The sequence below is a fragment of the Xiphophorus hellerii genome, chromosome 18 (assembly GCF_003331165.1).
Source record: "Xiphophorus hellerii strain 12219 chromosome 18, Xiphophorus_hellerii-4.1, whole genome shotgun sequence".
In the NCBI taxonomy this organism is placed as follows: Eukaryota; Metazoa; Chordata; class Actinopteri; order Cyprinodontiformes; family Poeciliidae; genus Xiphophorus; species Xiphophorus hellerii.
Genome location: NC_045689.1, coordinates 19,703,128 through 19,721,350, shown reverse-complemented (window position 1 = coordinate 19,721,350; position 18,223 = coordinate 19,703,128). Strand labels below are relative to the sequence as shown.

The 18,223-nt window shown below is 37.3% G+C and overlaps 1 protein-coding gene across 8 annotated transcripts in view; it reads right to left on the bottom strand.

Annotated features, from left to right (window-relative positions):
• Positions 1–16,774, bottom strand: part of gria4a (glutamate receptor, ionotropic, AMPA 4a) — a 121,662-nt gene extending 104,888 nt beyond the window's left edge. For 5 of the 8 annotated variants that reach the window (XM_032545105.1, XM_032545104.1, XM_032545102.1 and 2 more), the window contains exons 1-2: positions 16,265–16,774; positions 12,927–13,085 (exon numbers count right to left, since the gene is read on the bottom strand). In XM_032545105.1, the coding sequence (XP_032400996.1) occupies positions 12,927–13,085; positions 16,265–16,361 (256 nt within the window). In that variant the 5' untranslated portion in view covers positions 16,362–16,774. The remainder of the gene's footprint in view (positions 1–12,926; positions 13,086–16,264) is intronic. The other 3 variants (XM_032545101.1, XM_032545107.1, XM_032545100.1) reach the window with 2 other exon arrangements.
• Positions 16,775–18,223: the final 1,449 nt, after the last annotated feature.

The following is an 18,223-nucleotide window of genomic DNA, read 5'->3' as shown; positions in this document are numbered from 1 at the left end:
AGCAACAGCTAAAGTGAACATATTGTTGTTACCTCATTTTTCACGAACTCCATTGTCTAGTAATCAAGCACGTCATTTCCCAGTAAAATATGAGCAGCCTTTCAGACCTGCGGTTTGTAGCTCACACCCTTGCTTGCTTTCACTGCTTAGATGAAGAGTAGTAATACGACTTGAGTCATAGATCACAAGGTCCAGTCATTACAAGTCTCAGTCAAGTCTCAAGTCCTTGCTTCTGGTAAATGACCTGCTCATAGATAGCAGTTTATCATGTCCAGAGGACCCCAGAGCACTTTACAATACATTGAGTCATTCACCCCTTCATGCACACATCCTCACACTGATAGTGGTAAGCTCTAGCTACTTTGTAGAAATAGGTGAGGCTCTTGCCCAAGGACACAACGATTAAGACAGTCGAAGTGGAGATTCGAACTGGCAACCCACAGTTTACAGGATGAACTCCTACCTCCTGAGCCACCATCACCCCAACCAGACGACTTAAGTGGAACTCGAGCTTGAGTCAGAAACTTGGGTCACCATCTCTACTTCATATGCTATATACACACCCATAAGGCATAGAGTAATGTGGGCTATGATACAGTATAATCCTGTAAATAATGTCTTTTTACCTTGTCAGATAAGATATTACCATATTAAGTTTCTTGTTTATGTACTTTTTTATTGATCTGTGTATGTTCTTTTAACGTTATCCCAGTTTTTATGGTAATAAATTTGTACTTGCATTAACTTTTCTTTTGTCAGAGTGTGAAAGTGAATGAGCTGAATATTAGATCATCAAGCTTGCACGTCAAATTACCATTAGGGTTTTTCTCATTCTAAATATTTTTTTCATTACGAGACAAAAAAATGACACTTTTTGTGACAAGATCTGTGATGTGGGTCTGAGTCAAACGCCTGAGCTAAAATTATGCCAGCCTGCCACACGGACCCATGGAGTCGCACTCAGCCTGTCTGTCCAGACATAAAGATTTATCTAATTATGACAGTTAAATCTATACCTTTACATTTCTACACTTGTTAAAAGAAAAAGGTAGATTCAGAGTGGTAGAAATAGAAGCAAACAAACAACCATTTATTCTTGTGACTGTCTGAAGGGCTAGATAGAGTATGCATGTTTTTGGATGCAGTTAAATCCCTCTGAAAGAAGAGCCAGAATGTGAGTGGGCAAACTACGATGGGACAAGTTTAAAAAATTACACACATATTCTTCCTTTTCACACATGTACCCCCGCTCAAATAATCACCAGTGCTGTCAGAGAAAACTGACCTCTTAGGCTATTACACAAACAAATCAGAAAACATCTAAACACGACAGGTAGAGAGAGGTAGCTGTCTCACTACCTCTCACAAAGCCTGGATGACTTGACTGCATTGCTGCGTGTATGCGTGTGTGTGTCCAAAACCAAGTGTTGAGGAATGCCTACTCCCTGCATCTTTATGTGCATCTACCTCCTTGATAAGCACCAAAGAGTGTATAATTAATTATTTTCCTCCATTTCCACGAGAGCCTTTTTCCCTCTCATTTGAGCCCTGTTCCCACTCCGATCGCTCTAATGGCTTTTTAGCCTCCTTTCCTGTCTCTTCTTATTTGCAAGTGCGATGAATTACTGGCTGGTTACCTAGGAATCTATAACCTGTCCTGCATACCAATGGGCAATTAAGAATGAATTGGTGCAAATCAGATTCCGGCCTTAAAAGATAGTTTTAGAGAATCTCTATCGCTGTCTGGTAGAAGAACAAAGACAATTTCAACCTATACAAATTAACAGGTAATTGTTTGTACATATCTTCAAACATATGCACACACACTTCTAGTTTCTTTTTTTTTTGTTTGTTTAGGTGCAAATAGTTTACCCTTAATGAGAAAACAACCCATGTAAGGGTTTGTGTAAGCTTTTTCTGTGCCAGTGTTTGGGTGTGTGAGCATAAAGGTCATTTCTCTCATCTCTAAGTGAGCTCCAGTGAGAAGGGTTGAGTGGCAACGCTCATCAATATTAACTAATGCCCTTTCTTTCATCTACATCATAAATCCATGGAAACAAACAAACACACACACACACTCACGTCTTTTAGGGATTCATTGACTGCTTGATGTGGAAGTGTGTGTGAAACACGTTCAAATTGCACAGTGAGCCTTGTGATTAAGACAAAATGTTTGAATAAGTTTTCCTCTGGCAAAACCAGGGGATTAAAATTTATGATCAGATAAACACAAAAAGTATTTTCCTGTCTCCATATGTATTTATGCCCATTTAACTTTTCCACATTTTGCAATGTTACAACCACAAACTTGTGTATTTTGAGATTTTATGTTACAGTACTTAGCACTTGTGATAGAGGGAAAAAAATATTGTCTTTGATTTTCAAGAACAGCAATCTGAATATTTTCATTTTATATTTTCAGCCCACCTGAGTCGATATTTTGCTGCGTTTCTAACAGATTTGCACATCATGAGATTTATGACCATTTCTTGAAGAAAACATCAGACTATTGGATTAAGGACAGCTGTGAACATCAACATTTAAGCATATTCACTAAAATAATTAGATTTTAGAGTCTGTATTTGAAACATGACAAAACATGAAAAGTTCAATGGATATAAATAATTTTGCAATACACTGTACTTGGACTTTACTTTCAAGTAAATATAGACGAGTACAAACAGATCAGAAAACCAAAAAAAAAGAATAAGATAGGGGCATTTAAGTGACATGAAAGCAAAATATTTTAAAATGGCAAACACAAGTAAATAAAACTGGTCATAAGAAACTGAGAAACAAAGCAGCGCATGAAATCGCTGAGCTAATGATTATGTGCAATAATCAGCAGTGTGCTCAAAATCCCAAGAAAAACATGCATGAGTTGAGCAAAAGAAAAAAGAGAGGACAGCCTGTAAGTGGGAATTCTTTGATCAGAACATGAAAACAACTGAAGCTCAGGCATGATGGCGAAGAACAACAAAACAGATGTCACAGACAATTACAACAAACATGGCTCTGTGCACTGTAAACATTCCTGTGTTTTGCTAAGGCGACATGGAACATTTAAAATCCACTGTCATTTCTTTTCATCTTCCAAATGCCAGAAAGAAAAAAAACAAACACAGTGGAAAGAGTTTTTTTTTTCTGTTTACTGAACAGCGATCATGCCAACTAGAGGAAATAAAAGAGCTCTTAATGAATCACACCAGATGGACAAAGGCAGTTGAAACACAGACTGTGTGAGTGCATATGAGTTTGCAAGAGCAGGTCAGAGTTTGATAAAAAAGATACATCTGTTCAAGCTAGCAAAGTCCGATTACCTGAAGGGAGGCTGCTATTCACTGAGACACTGCATGGCCTGATAATATTATTCATTCTTCATTACTGTGGGAGCTGGAACAAAAAATACAAGAGAATATGGTGCTGACCTGCGGGTGATTGATGTCATCTGTCTGAACACAGCTAACATGTTAAAAGATTTTTTCTCATTGTTACGTTTTTACCATTTGGCTGTGCATCGCTGTATGTTGTGGGAGGATAAAACTCAGCCTCAGGCTCAGGTTGTAAAATCTGCAAAAAGAAATGTCTCACTCTGTCTCATCTTGCCTGGAGGAACTGCACACCCACAAGAAATAATTTCATTAATATGAGTTTTAGTGTGACTCACTAAATACTGATCCATTATCCTTTCTGTGCACCATTCTATTACTTTGGCATTTGCTGCAAAGATTTAAATCCTTATAAAGATGAATAGCCTGTTGCAACATTTTGCAGCACATTATTGACAAGTTTTTGCTGCAAAAGCATGTACACTTGTTTTGTTTTGATTAGGTTGGACACTTTAACACGTTAATTTTGATTAATTAATTGCATAGATTTTAACACAATTAATTATTTTTTTTCCATACAAATGTTCTGGCTGGTGAGGGTGAAATAACCCAAAAAACCAGATTAAAAACAATCTTTTGTCCTTGACCTCATATAACTATTTATTCAGACAAAGCGCATAGCTATAAATTTATTTTATTCATAGAAAAATCCATCTGTGACTGTAATAAACTTATTAGTCAGTAGTAACATGAGCAACTGAAAAATAAACACAAAAGATGTAAACTATGTATTGAATCAAAATCTGCAGACTTATAAAATAACATCTGAAATAAGCTACCTCTAATTTAAAATAATTCAGCGTTTTGATGGCAGAAAGGTCTTCAAAGATCTGATCCAGCAATCATCTTTGCCACAGTTTCATAGACCCCCTCGTCCTCCTAATAGTGTCATTTAAACACATATGGTATCTAGAAAGTCACAGAAGATGGATGATTGCAATGTACTAATATTAAGTGTCACATATCTACAAGATTACTGGGGCCTTTAATCAAAGAAGCAAGCAAAGCAATGGCACAAATGCATGTCTGAGAAGACATTACATATATATAGACAAGTTGGCAAATCAATGTTTATACTAGTCAAAAGATATATAGACAGGCAACGGAAAAGGGTGATTATGTAAAAAACATATTTAAGGATTTGTTTGTGTCTATGTGGGTGTTGATACATGTGGCTGTGATGCCAGCTGCACAAGAAATCTATTTAATCAAAGCTCCAGGCTAGCGTATGTAGAGCGAGTAGTATACATTAATGCACTCTTCCGAAGTGTGTGTCTACATTATGTGACGTGTCACGAGAAAAGTAGGAGCTAGTCACTACAACAGAAGTGGAGGGGGGGAAAAAAACTAAAACCACCAATTTATTAGAAAATGGTAGTTTTATTTTTTTATTTTTTTGCTAAATACGGATGATGATGAACGAGTTTGATGGATGAACGAGTTTGCGTGAACATGTTCATAAGTGGAGTTCACTTTTCTGAGAATTTTTGGACTGAACAAAGCTGTTTTTTAAGTGTGGATTGCTGAGAGAACTTGGGTCATTTGGATGTCATTTAAGTCGGATCTTTAGTGAATAAAAGATTTTTCAAATTTTTCATTTATAAAGGCAATCATTGGTTATTTAATGGAGAAAGAGGCACAAATTTCATCTGAGGACATGATCTCAAGCCTTGCTGCGAGCACAAGCAGCAGAGACAGACGAGCTCTAAGAACCTTCGTGAGCAATTTAGACAAATGCATCTTGGTTTAAATTTGACTATGCTGATTTCAACCTTGATTCATACATAAGGATTTTAAAAGAATACTGAAGATCCAACTTTTAAAACTATGAGGTTAGACCCAGGGATTTTTTTCTGATCCCATTTTCTTTGTTGTTGTTTGTGGATGAAAGATCGAACACAGAAGCGCAGAAAAACTGCAGCTTTAAATGTTCAGAGATAAATATAATTTACAAGGCAAAATCTTTGTTAGCTAATGTGCTTAAACAGAATCAATATTTTATTAAAGACGAACACTGTGGTGTGTTATTCTATTTTGACCAAAAATATGTAAAAATGACCAGAATTTATTTAGATTTTACGGAAGAGCCATTGCACTATTACAAAATGTGTTCAAGGATCTTATCTTTTGTGTTGATTATTACAAAATGTGGTATTGATTTTGATGCCAGATTTTATTACATACTGCAGCGTTATTACATAATGCTGCATTACATGCTGTGATAATCACTGTCTTTGGTAGCTATCACCTAAAGTCAATGGTCAATGACTGCCAAATGACTGCTAAAATGATTACCTTGTCTAACTTTTTCATGATTACTCCAAAAAGAGTGATCATTGCAAACTTACTGATTATTTATTATAAAGACAAGGCAATATTGATTAAAAAGAGCACAATTAAATGTGATTTTTTTTCCTCTTAGAACAGCTTGGCTTTCAACTCAGGAAAACCACGACTTTCCTATAAGGCCAGAATGCTATGGAGCCCTGACAGTCATGAAACACAACCCTTTGGAAACTTAACTTGCTGCCCTATTGTGCCCCATTTGAACTTCCTCTATTGTGATTCTGTGAACTTATTGCCTATTAGCCCTTCTTCATTACACTAACTGGTCTGCTGATGCTTCTAATTATGATAGGAATATGGTGAGATCTCACCAAATTTTGACAACATGCAGCACTCTGCTCCATAGGATACTATGCTTGTTTGACTGAAGCAACTCAGAAGGATAGACTCAGAGCTGCATTATGTGCTCCATACAAAAACTCACAGCGATGCATATGTCCATGTATTAAACAAGACAGATGTTCAGAAACAGCAAAGAAGAATTGACAAAAGCAGCAGATACATGAATATGTGACCCTGGAACAAGAAAACTAGATGTATCCCTGTGTGGGAAAAGAACAATGATTGAGACTGGGAATTTTATGATACATTCACGCTTTATGAATACTAGAATGAAAAAGAGAAAGCCAAGGTCAGAGGCAGAATTCGGAATGCTGATTCAAAGAACTGCTCAGGACCCGGAGCGTAAGTGAAGGATTCATTTAGAGAACTGTGCCAGAGCGTTCTTGTCTTCCATTACTGAACGTGCAAAGGAAAACAAGAACGAGGGAGAGATTCGACATGGAGGGAAAGAATGTGAGAGACATATAGATGGAGAGGAGAGAAATGTATTGTATAGCCTGCAGACAGGCTGGAATGATGGTTCACACAATAAAGCTCAACTCTTCAAACAATACTTTAACAGTGTGCGTACTTGTATAGCTATGCCAACACTTTGGTCTTGATGATCTGATGACATTTTTTGGCCTCCTTTAAGTTTATTGATGAAGTACACATTCATGCATGGAAACAGCATCAACTCCTTGCATATTTTTATTTTTATGATTTTTTGCATAGTACCACAGCACCTTGTTTGTTTCTCAGAAGGTCAAATATGTCTAGATGATACATATCCATGAACTGTAGAACGTTTTTGCATGGGCATCTAAAATGTTCAGCTTTGCATGAATTATAGGTTCCCTGATTAATATGTTGAGAAAAAATTTGTAAAATGTATCGAGCAGTACAGAAAATTAAAAAAACAACACTTAATACTGAGAGTCACTTTGTTTCAGGATTATACTGCTTCAGGTAGTTCTTTTTTCTTTTATGAACAAAATAGGCCATCTTAATGGATTTAATCTGTCAATAGTAGGGACATCCAAATCCATTTCCAAGGATTGCCCTAAACAAGACATTCTTGTCATGATTAGTATCAAAGAGTCTCTGACTAAATTAAAATCCCAATACTAATTAAACTCACACTGACCATTTTAAAATACTTCGCTCAGGAATTCTTGAGTGTTTCCAGAACGTGTCTTCATCTGGTGAAGGTGCGTGTTCACAAATAGCATCTATGGTCTGGAATTGCCGTCCATGTTTTTGAACAGCTCTTCTTATCCATCCCTAAATGTTTTCAGTACTATTAGTACTGAAAACTTGGCAACCGACACAACATCTCCGCTAACCCACAGAGCAGAGAGTAACATGCTGACCAGAATGCCCTGTGCTACAGTTCGCTTCCTGCTTTTGGAGCAATCTGTGGTCCACTTGATTCCATATGCATTCGAACCACGCCACTTCAACTGAACCGACGCCTAGGCTTTTAGAGGGACCATAGTTTGCTTTTTTGGTCAGCAGTGGAGTTTGATTGCACATTCACACCTCCCCAAACGCACTGGACCTTCTAGACATATGTACTAGAGTTTGATTACAGCAGACTAAGGAGGGCTGGTGTGAATGCATCCTGTGACAGAAAATCCTAATGAGGTCATTCCCATTTATTAGCATAAGTTAATCATTGAAATGGTTTTCTGACTTTATTTTCAACTGTCTATATCTAAAACTGTTTATTCCACACAAAATCAAAATATTTGAAGTGAGTTCTGTATTTGTCAACATTCTTAGGAGGATGTCAAGCGATCACTAACTCTAAAGTTTACAGTGAAATATTTACTGTTCACTTGATAGGTGAACTGGGGACTATTAAGATGTATTGTTCTTCTCTATTATCATGTCAAATGAGTCAATTCTAAATTTAATATGTAATTGTTTCAACTATATTGCATTTGTCTGTGTGAAAGTAAGCAGTTTTAACAGAACTACAAGTAGGTCATTGGGATTAAACTGAAAGTAGCAGAAACAGGAGTTAGGCTACAAAGAGGGAGAAAAGGGTCTCTGGTGCCTGCTGTAACATATCTCAGTCAGTCAGGCTTCAGTGCATGCACACAGACTGTAAACTCATGCTGGATTGTTTTATGCACTCAGAAATGAGTGCACCCTTCCCATGAGCGCACCACTTTACTCATTACTAATAAATTTATGCACTTCCTTGTGCAATATGAGAAACCCACCTGATGTTTATTTATCCAGCTGCTTCCCAATCATTCAGCTTATGCACACAGATGCAGAATATGATTATGTTTGTGGGTGAAAGGTGTTAGATGGCTATTATTTTTTTTAATCAGTGTAGGGTGTTTTAAGTAATCGATTCATTCATCTAAGTCTATGGTGTAGGCGGTACAAGACAAACAAACTTGGAAATTGAATTACACCGTCCTGATTTATGATTGTATATGTGACTTGCATATGATGGGAGAACAATCTTCTCTCCAGGAGTGACAAATATCCTAATGTATCGTAGATTATGCTTTAAAGCTTTTAGACAAAGAAGGAGTAATACTTTCTTGTAAAACAAGGGTATTATAAAGAGAAACATGCCTGTGTAATACTGTATTTGAACTACTTGAGTAACTACCTCATTGGTTTAGTTGTTGAACTGTAATAAGATAACAGCAAACATTATAAAACAATCTCCTAAAATAAGATGAATTAACCACTGGATGGTTTTAATAAAAGGCATGTGAAATCAGACCGATGTGAAAAAAATTTGGATTTTTCAGCCTCTATCACATTTTAGACTTTTCAATTTGCTTTTCTTCTAAGTTATCTAAAGCAGGCCAATACTTGAACATTTTAATTACATGGCTTATCAATGTGCAAATACATCAAACAAGCATGTTTAGACACTAAACTAAACTGCTGTCCTATCACTTTAAATTTGGTACTTGATAGGTGAACAGGGGACTATTAAGATGTATTAACTTCTATAACAGCAAAAACATGCAAACACATTCAGGCAAATTATTAATCATACAGTAGTCACTTACAGTAAAGAGGAGTAAACCATTGTTAGTCTTCTGACTTATCAACCTACAAAAATTAAAACACATTTTTAAATGTAAAAATTCTGAGACAGTTTTTGAAATAGGCAAATGTTTTACTAACCGGGGCATCACAGTCTCTGGAGATTCACAAACATTCTCAAAAACATAATCCATCAGTTCTCCCTCGAACAAGTTTCCTTTTTCTCATTTGCATGTCAACTCAAAGACGAATGGGGTTTCCCCTTTGTGATGCACAGTGTAAGCACTTTAAGAGAATCTTGAGAGAACTGCCGATGAACAATAATAGTGAAATTGGGATCTAATTTGAAACTTACGATTCAGCTCTAAATTGAAGGACTACTTCACTGTTTTTATGAAATCTGGACTGCGTCAATCAGTTTAATCTATCTGATCGTATCTTTGAGTGCTCAAACATGAACAACATTTTTCAGCACTGAAAAAAGATTTTGTAAAACTCACTTTGAAGTGAATGATGATTTGAGGAAGACCCAGCATGTCTGTCTGTTTTAGTGTGTTAGGTATGACTCTTTGGTATAAAAAGCAGATTTATAGTTAAAAAAAATCATAAAAATATATTTTCCTTTTTGTAAATCTTTCTAGATGAGGTATAAAAGTATGTTCCAAAATGCCTAATGTAATTTTAAAAGAGATTTTGGCCAAATGCTCGCATAAAAATCTGTAAATACAATTTTGATTTCTAAATCTCTCAGTAAAATGTATTTTCTATCCACTTGTCCAACCATCCTTGGCAGCAGGAGTGTAACTGGAATTATAAACTAGCCTGATTCACATTTTATGCAGGCACACAAACCAGGTTAGCCAAATTTATTTTTATTTACTTTTTTCTACATTTAAAAGAAAAAATAAAGTGTATGTAACCTTTAAAGTCTTCTCAGTGGTAAACTCAAAAGGTTTTAATCTGTGTTAAACAGAAGTTTGAGGCCTTGTATTTTATTAATTATTCAAATTGTAGTGATTTGATGATAAATTGACAGTCACATACATCTTTAAAAATATATACCTCTGTCACCTAATTGTCATTCTGCCTTTCAGTGGCATATAAAGATCTTGTGCGTCGTTCCAATCTATCAGCAGAGAGGCTGTCATGTTCCCCCCCCGCCCCCCCCATAATAAAAAAAGCATAACCGATGCCTTTTTACTTTCAGAATGACTCCAGAATGAATGCAAATATAAATCAAACATTGCAGCAATGACCCAAAAATGATAGCACTTAATCTCATGTTACAAAATACGGATGCTCCACATCTCAGCGCCTGAACTGTGGAAGATTTGCTTGCGTAGACACAGGCTTTCACCTGATGACCTCTTGGCAGCATTAATACACAATATACAGACACTGATCTTTCAGGATGAGATGGTCAAATGACCATTAAGTATGATAAAATAACCAAAAGAGAGGCACTTACTCTATCAAAAGACGGTATCAAACAGTACATTTCATATTCTTCAAATGAAACACACACTTATGCATAATGTGTGGAAGCGGCTTTACTGACCAAACACTTGAAAAAACTAGCCAACAGATTAAATTCATTTGTAACCTTGACTTGTGAGCTAAGCTCTGACTCAGGTCAATTATTTGCCACATATTTTGAACTTAAGTTACTTGTAATTGATTACTGTGGCTTTTTAAAAACTTATTTTGTGGTTACTTTTTGCATTTTATTTTAATTTACTATGTTATTTTAGCAATATCGCAGCTACAGGTTGACAGACTTTTTTCTAGGCGTCATTAAAAATGATCACCTTTAAAAATGTTTTTCAAGAAATTGTTGAGTACAACATCCTTAGTGCACTCAGTGTTTTAGTGTAAGCAGTCTTCTGAAGTAGTCCGGTAAAAAGCAATCTCTAGTCCTACGCTATTTGCTTCATCCAGAGAGTCTGGGCTCTCGGCTGTTGAGAAATGATTGCTTCATGGAGGCGTGGACTGTGTTTAGGTTTTAAATTTTACCCAATAACGTTTGCCTTTGACGTATGCAAAGGACCAGTTTGACGGTAAGAAGCTTACTGGAAATTGGCAGTGCTGTAAACAATCATCCTCCACTGCAAAGATAGAAGCGCCAAGTCGAGTGAGGCGTCTGACGATGTTAATTCAATATTTGGAAGCTGAACAGCTTCATTGACTTCCTCCGTTGCCATTGCTAAAACTACAGACAAAATACAATTTTACAACAGCGTAAGTAGAAAATATACTTGAGACAATCCAAGTCAAGGGGAGAAAGTCCAGACTGTGCTGTAAACAAGATTTTTTTTCAGTGGAATAGAACCAATAAGGCAATGGCTAAGCTACTTCTGAAGAACCGATATGTCTGTGCTCAGCTTAGCTAAGTGATCTGGAAATGTAACACAGAGGCTGGAACAGAGAAGAGTAATAGTGAAATAGCTCAATATATTAATAATTTTTCTTTTAACCGCTGCTACAAACATGCTATCTTAATACCAAGTTTAACACTTATAAATATTTGAAAAGTTATTTGTAACATTTTGACGTTGGATCAGCAGAGAACTTGTTTGACTTGCATGTTTTGCCATCAGATTGCAAGTATATGTCCGACTTTGAACAAACACCCAACAAACGAGCAAAAACGTAGACTAATTTTACAAGTGAAATACTCTGTAGGCCTACACTTACCCAAACAAAGCAGACCCAAGAAAGCCCCAGACTTTTTCAAGTAGCATTTTTAAACACCATGAAACTCTTCATATTTGATTGTCCTCATGATGACATTTTTTCAAAATAGACAGATACCTTCTGAGCACCTCTGAACTGTCAGCAACAGGCTGCCTATGTGGCATTGTTAATGCTTCTTTGTCAGCACAAGCATCACCGAATAAATCTTGAAAGCTTGCAGGTTGAGGTGAAGCGTAAAGAATTAGATCTTAACTGCCAAAGTACAGACAGGGATAGTGAAAGATTAGCTGTCATCCTTCAACAGATCAGAGAAGACACGACTGCCAAGTGATTCTCTTTGTTACAAAAACAAAGGAGATATTCCGAACAGTCAGTGATTTTTTTAATTTCAAATTAGTTATGGCTGTAATAACTCAGAGCAGTTGTGAAAGATGACGACAGTCATTTTGCGAAGGGAGAGGAGGGACCTGTGTACATATAAACAACTGAAAAATGAACCACTGAGTATTACCTGGGAATGCCACACTGATTTTCAAATTGCTCTCTGTGAAGTTTAACTTCAAGATTTCTAAACAGCAGCTGTTGCATAAAAGGCAGCTTTAAACAAATGCTACTAAAATGTTTTAGTGTTGCTTTACAGGATAACAAAATTGCAGCTTGAAACCTTAAATAAATAATAACTTCCCGATTAAACCCGCCACAATAACAGAATCTTGAGGCCATTCAACATAAATGCTGTACAGAAGAAACAAACATTTGCTTAAGTCACTCATTGACAGTACCTTGCAAAAGCATTCAAGCTCCTTGAACATTTTCACATTTTGTAAAATTATACCCACCATCTTCAATCTTTTTTTAGCGATTTTCTGAGATCAATGACAGTAGAATATAATTATGTGGTGGAAAGACAAAAAAAAAAAACAAGCTGTTATTGAAATCTGAAAAGTGTGATGCAAACTTGTACTCAGCCTGGCTGAATCAACACCCTGTGCTGAAAGTTTGCTGAAAGTCTTTAGGAATGTGTCTGTACCAGGATTACATATGTAGAGACTATTTATTTTGTCAGTTCTTCTTGGCAAATAGTTCCAGCTGCATCTTGAGACTGCTTTTCAATATTTTTGCAAAGTACTGTACATATATTTACATACTTACATGCATTGGTCACTGCAAAGCTGTTGGCTGTCTCTATATTGTCAACGTGTGGGACCAGGTTAAAGGGAGCTTCCGTAGCGTTAGGGCTGGTGTTGTGAAGGAAGATAGCTAGTCGGAATGCTGTGTATTCCTGATCTGTATTCCTAATGAACAGTCCACCTAGACAGAGTGAGACCAGGCAAGAGGAGGGACAAGATGGAGCGGAGAGGAAGTGAGTTATTGTGGGGCAGAGAAAGGGCAGGTGGGAGCATGGTGAGACAGGAAGAGGCAAGGAGAAGGGGGGGAAAGTAAAGATGGATGGGAAAGGCAGAGAAAAACAGAGGAGGGGAAAGAGACAAGAAAGCCAATATCTTCATTAGCTTTGTTATAAAAGGTGATTTGTCTTTCTGCACATTCTCAAGTTCTGTCTTAACACACAGGCATGAATACAAATGTGCTTGCAGATGTTCAAACTGCTCGATTCATTAATGAAATCTGGTGGAGAGAGACACAGAGAGGAATAGAGGAAGAAAAGAGATTTTCGAAAAGCTGAGAGGAAACTCTAATGAGTCAGACAGGATAACCAGATCACAGGATATTAGTTAAAAGAAGGAGAGAAGCGTCTTGGGCATTCTAACACTACAGTATCTTTCCAGTTAACATTTTAACAAGAAGGATGAGAAAACACTATGAAAACACACTATCAGTTGACAAAAAAAATGAGAAGAAAAGAAGAAAATAGTGTGGTGGAGATCAGCTTTTGTAAAAACGAGGGGTCATGTAATCCTTTAAGGGCACTCTCAAATAACATGTTCTGACCAGCTTCTATTACCTCCGCCTGATAAGATATTAATAACAGTAATCTGACACAGCTAACAGCTACAATCACTTACATACTTTAGGTATGTTCAAGCATGTTTAGTATCCCATTAGGAGAGAAAATAAGGTGAAATAACATTTAAAAATAGGCAACGTAGGTGAATAAACATGGACTGTGACAAACCTTTCAGGGGATGAGTGCTGTTTTTGAATGTCCATGATTTACACAGACTACAATAAAGAGAGATAGATTCAGTGGGCGGGTGGGAGGGGGGTTCTTTGAAGATATGATTTAACACTCAAAGACTATGTGATTCAAGTATTAATTTTTGTGTGATATTTTGTTATAAGATTTATTGCAGCTTCTTTAGTGAAGCTAAAGATTTTTCTCTAACAGCTTTTAGTTTTCACTTTTCACCTTAGAAATTCACATTCTAGATCTCATAGGTTTTCCAGCTTGATTGATGTTTTAGCAAATGAATCTTTCATTTATGTTTCTGAACTAGATGTTCTGCAGAGAAGTAGTTACATTTAAAGAATTTATGTAGTGTGAAACTACACACTGTAGCCTTAATCTGCGCAATGACCATCCAACGTCCAACATAAAATTATTTTAATGAAAACTTGATGAAATCTTTAAGGATAGTTTGTCTAATTTCACAAATTCTATTATTTTGTGGGGAATTAAATAACTAAGCTCTCATACGTTCTGTGCTTCCTATATTTTATAAAATCTTAATCCTTACAGGGTGGCAGTAGTGTGGGGGCACATTCTGAACAGATTGTCAGTCCATCACAGTGCAATGCTTAGACACAGGACAGACAACCATGGAGGAGCACAGTTACACGTAGAAGAAAATTGGAATGACTGGTTAACTTAACATGCATCTTTTCAGACTAAGGAAGGAACGTAGAATAGTCAAAGAGAATCCATACATACATGAGGGGACCTCAGGACCTACTTGGTGCAAAGCAACAGTGCAACTAAGCAATGCACCACTTGCAGCACTGCGCCACTTGCAGCCTTGTAGGAAAATAATCCTAAAAGAATTATTTTCCTTGCAGTTTACCCTTTACTCCTTCATGTTTCAAAAGAAATGTGAAGGATGGGAGCAAATTGGTAGCGACAGGAATGTGAGGGCACAGTCTGTTAACTGAAGCTTTTTTTCCTCTAAGGATCGCAATCTCTGGTTGACACTTCTGTCATATTAAAAGTTGTTGTTAATATTTTCAGCAGTGGAACAGACAGGGATGTAGTAAGCAAGATCTCTTCACTTTATACCATACGAACCCCAAAATAAATATTTGTAGAAGCAACAGAAGTGAAACTAAAGCTGAAGCCATGGCAGTTCTGCACATTTACATATACTCTTACTTAGGAATAGTACTTCATATTTGTGTAGGTTGGATTTAGCTCAGGTTAGGTTTAAGTTCAATTTTGTTATCTTAAGCCAAAACAAAAACAAATATTCTCTTGATCTATTACTGCAGGTATTGCCCTCATACTAATACAGACATCCATGTGGAAAAAAAATAAATAAACGTTACCTCTTTTAAATTATGTTGTAGTTTACATGGAACATGCATGCTACTCCTCAAGTGGACCGAAGCACCGGTGGAACATCCTGTATCTACAGGTAATTTGTGCGTTTACTGAGGACTGTACACAGAAGGGGAGGAGAGAGCATACTGCATGTGAGTTGCTCTGCACAATTGCTGCTGGCATTTTACTTTCAGTCACATAAGGTTTTTCTTTAAACACTGGAATGCAAAGAAAAAATAGATGGCTTCACAAATTTTGCATTTTTACATGATAATGTGCAGAATAAGTGGGAGCGCACACATGCTTGAAAATCAGAGCACTGAGCAACCAGTGAATATTTAGCGCATTAAGTTTATTGGCAGCAGCAAGGAGACAGAGTCAAGGAGCTGAATCTCATTATAGGACCTCCCAGCTTACCCCCTCTACACTCTACCGACCCCTCACACACAATGCAGTGTGTGAGGGGTGTGTGAGGCACAGAAAAATTCAATTCCATACATGTGCGGTCCCCAGTTACTGAGTAAACTGATGCTCCAGCCACAGTGAACTTTTACTTCTGATTTGTTAGGGAGGTTTATCCCGTACTAACACGGGGGAGGGGATGGAGAAAGGCAGAAAGCGACACAGAGGGGGAATGCTGCAGTATCTAAACAGTGAACAAGAGTGGAAAAGGAACAAACCTCCCTGAAACATTCATGAGGCAAGAAGAGCTTTTAAAATATAGTGAAAGAGTTTGTGTTCATTTATAAACCGCCTGAGACACAACAGGGGATACAAATTGAAATTTATAAGGAATGAAATGGGGGTGGGGGGCAGGTTTCTATAATTTTGTGTTCTTCCGATCCGTCTTTGTTGAGTAATTTATTGTGTTTTACAGCGCAGTCGTTTTACCATGCATGGTGACTCCTGGCCGCTAAACAACCATAAATATTCAGCGTAGTGTGTCAAGACTGTAGTGCCTGTGCCGTGCGTAAAAATCAGTAAACCTCCAACTCACCTATCTGCACTGAGCTGGGGAAAGCCCCTGTCGCCAGTCCCCAATAAAGGGCGGAATACACCCCAAGAAATTGCCAAGAAAAAAGAATAATCCTCATGTTTGTTCCTTTCCTCGAATACCTTCAGAAACTGTTCAAAGACATTTAGAAAGAGGGAAAGATGTACAAGAGATAAAAACGCGTCAGAGGATGAGAAGGGTTCTTTTTATCCTCGCTTTATTTTATTTCCCCCAGTTAGGATTTATATTCCATGTTGAATTCGTCCCTTTTCTTCCCCTGCAGTGTCCGCTCAGGAGAGCTGTGAATCCGGCGCACATGTAAAGACGCGGGGGGAGAGGAAGAGTGGGGAAACTAGTCGGAATGATTGGCGAGCTGGGAGAACAGGCTGCATTGAAGAACTGGACATGCGCGCCCCACCGCCTCTTTCTCACCCACACGCCCTCCTCTTCTCCCTCTTGCTGTCTCTCTCAGTAAAATTATCTGTTTCTCCCTCAGTCCTTATTCTCCTCTGCGTCGTCTACCGGTTTACCCCACTCTTAGATATGGTTTGTTTCGCAATAAAAAAGAGTGAGAAAAAGATCTTGTAATGCGTCTTTTTTTTTTTAAAGTTACATATCCTTTGAACGCTTCACCATTTCACCTGCAAGAAGTCACTTTCTAGTGCTGAACTATTTACTAAGAGGTTCAACTCAATACGAATCTTCATTATTTGTCTTATTTTAATAATTATGTTAAAGTTCTCAAACTCGGGGGAAATCGAGGTTTTAAAGGGGGTATTATGTAAAATCGACTTTTTTTTTTAGTTTTATATCATGTTTTGTTATTCCCTCATCAAAAACATACCTGGGGTGTTGCTTTGACTCTTTCATGTATGATCCTTTAATCTCCCATGGCAGCCGTTCGGAGGTTCCTAACGGGTTGCTCTATTTGCCTTCCTGCGCATTTCCGCTTGATTCAAATCTCGCTACACAGACAGTCTTAGATTTCTCCCATTCTCTTGGATTTCTCCTCTAGAATTTCAACTACAGAAGGAGAAATTGAATGATGATGTCGTTTTTCTGCGCTGTTTTAGAATTGTAGTCTGGCTGTAGTTTTAGCAACGGCAGTGGAGAAAGTGAACAAAGCTGTTCAGTTCAGGTTCTTGGCCAAGCTGATAATTAACCTGTTAATTAACATAACATTCATTCCTTTGCAATGGGAAAGATTGCTGTTTACTGCACATGACATTTTGGTAAGCCTCACACATGGTGCAGATGTTAGCAGTTGGGTAAAATGTCAAACTTCAATCCGGTCCACGCCTTCAGGAAGCAGGAGTCCAGATCCTCTTTACAAAACCAGGCCAGGAGATTTTACTAGGCTATGGTTGCTCATAAAGCACCATCTATTTCAACAGCAGCTCCTCCTTTTATTAACCGTCTGATTTTTTGTTAATTTTTATACACTTTCTTTTCCTCAACATGCCCATTTTTTATGTCTGTTCATTCTGCCCTCAAATTATCAAACCTAGGATCAAAGATTTTGATAAAAAATAAAATAAAATAAAAAATAGCTGAGAAAATTAAAATCATAGATGCTTAATTTTACAAGGGGATATAAAGCACTTTCTAAAATACCCACTCACCAGAGTTGTGGTATAAAGATGCCTGAAAACATAAACTTACAGACTATGAAGTCACATATATAAAAAGTAATAAGACGGAGTGAAACATAAATTTCAGCTTTTGCATACCTGGAAAATATTCTGTTGAAATCTTATTGTGGCTTTTGCTGTGCTGGGAACTTAAGATTTCTTTTGCCACCCTCTCCCCCCATCCACCTTTTAAAAAAAACTTTCTGGAAGCACCCCTGCGTCTTTGCTAAAGCTGTTTTGCAGCCTCAATCTGCTCAGCTGACTGAGGGAAGACTCAGGCAGTTGTCAGCTGTGGAATGTCGATGCATGACAATGTCAAAACCTAAGGAGT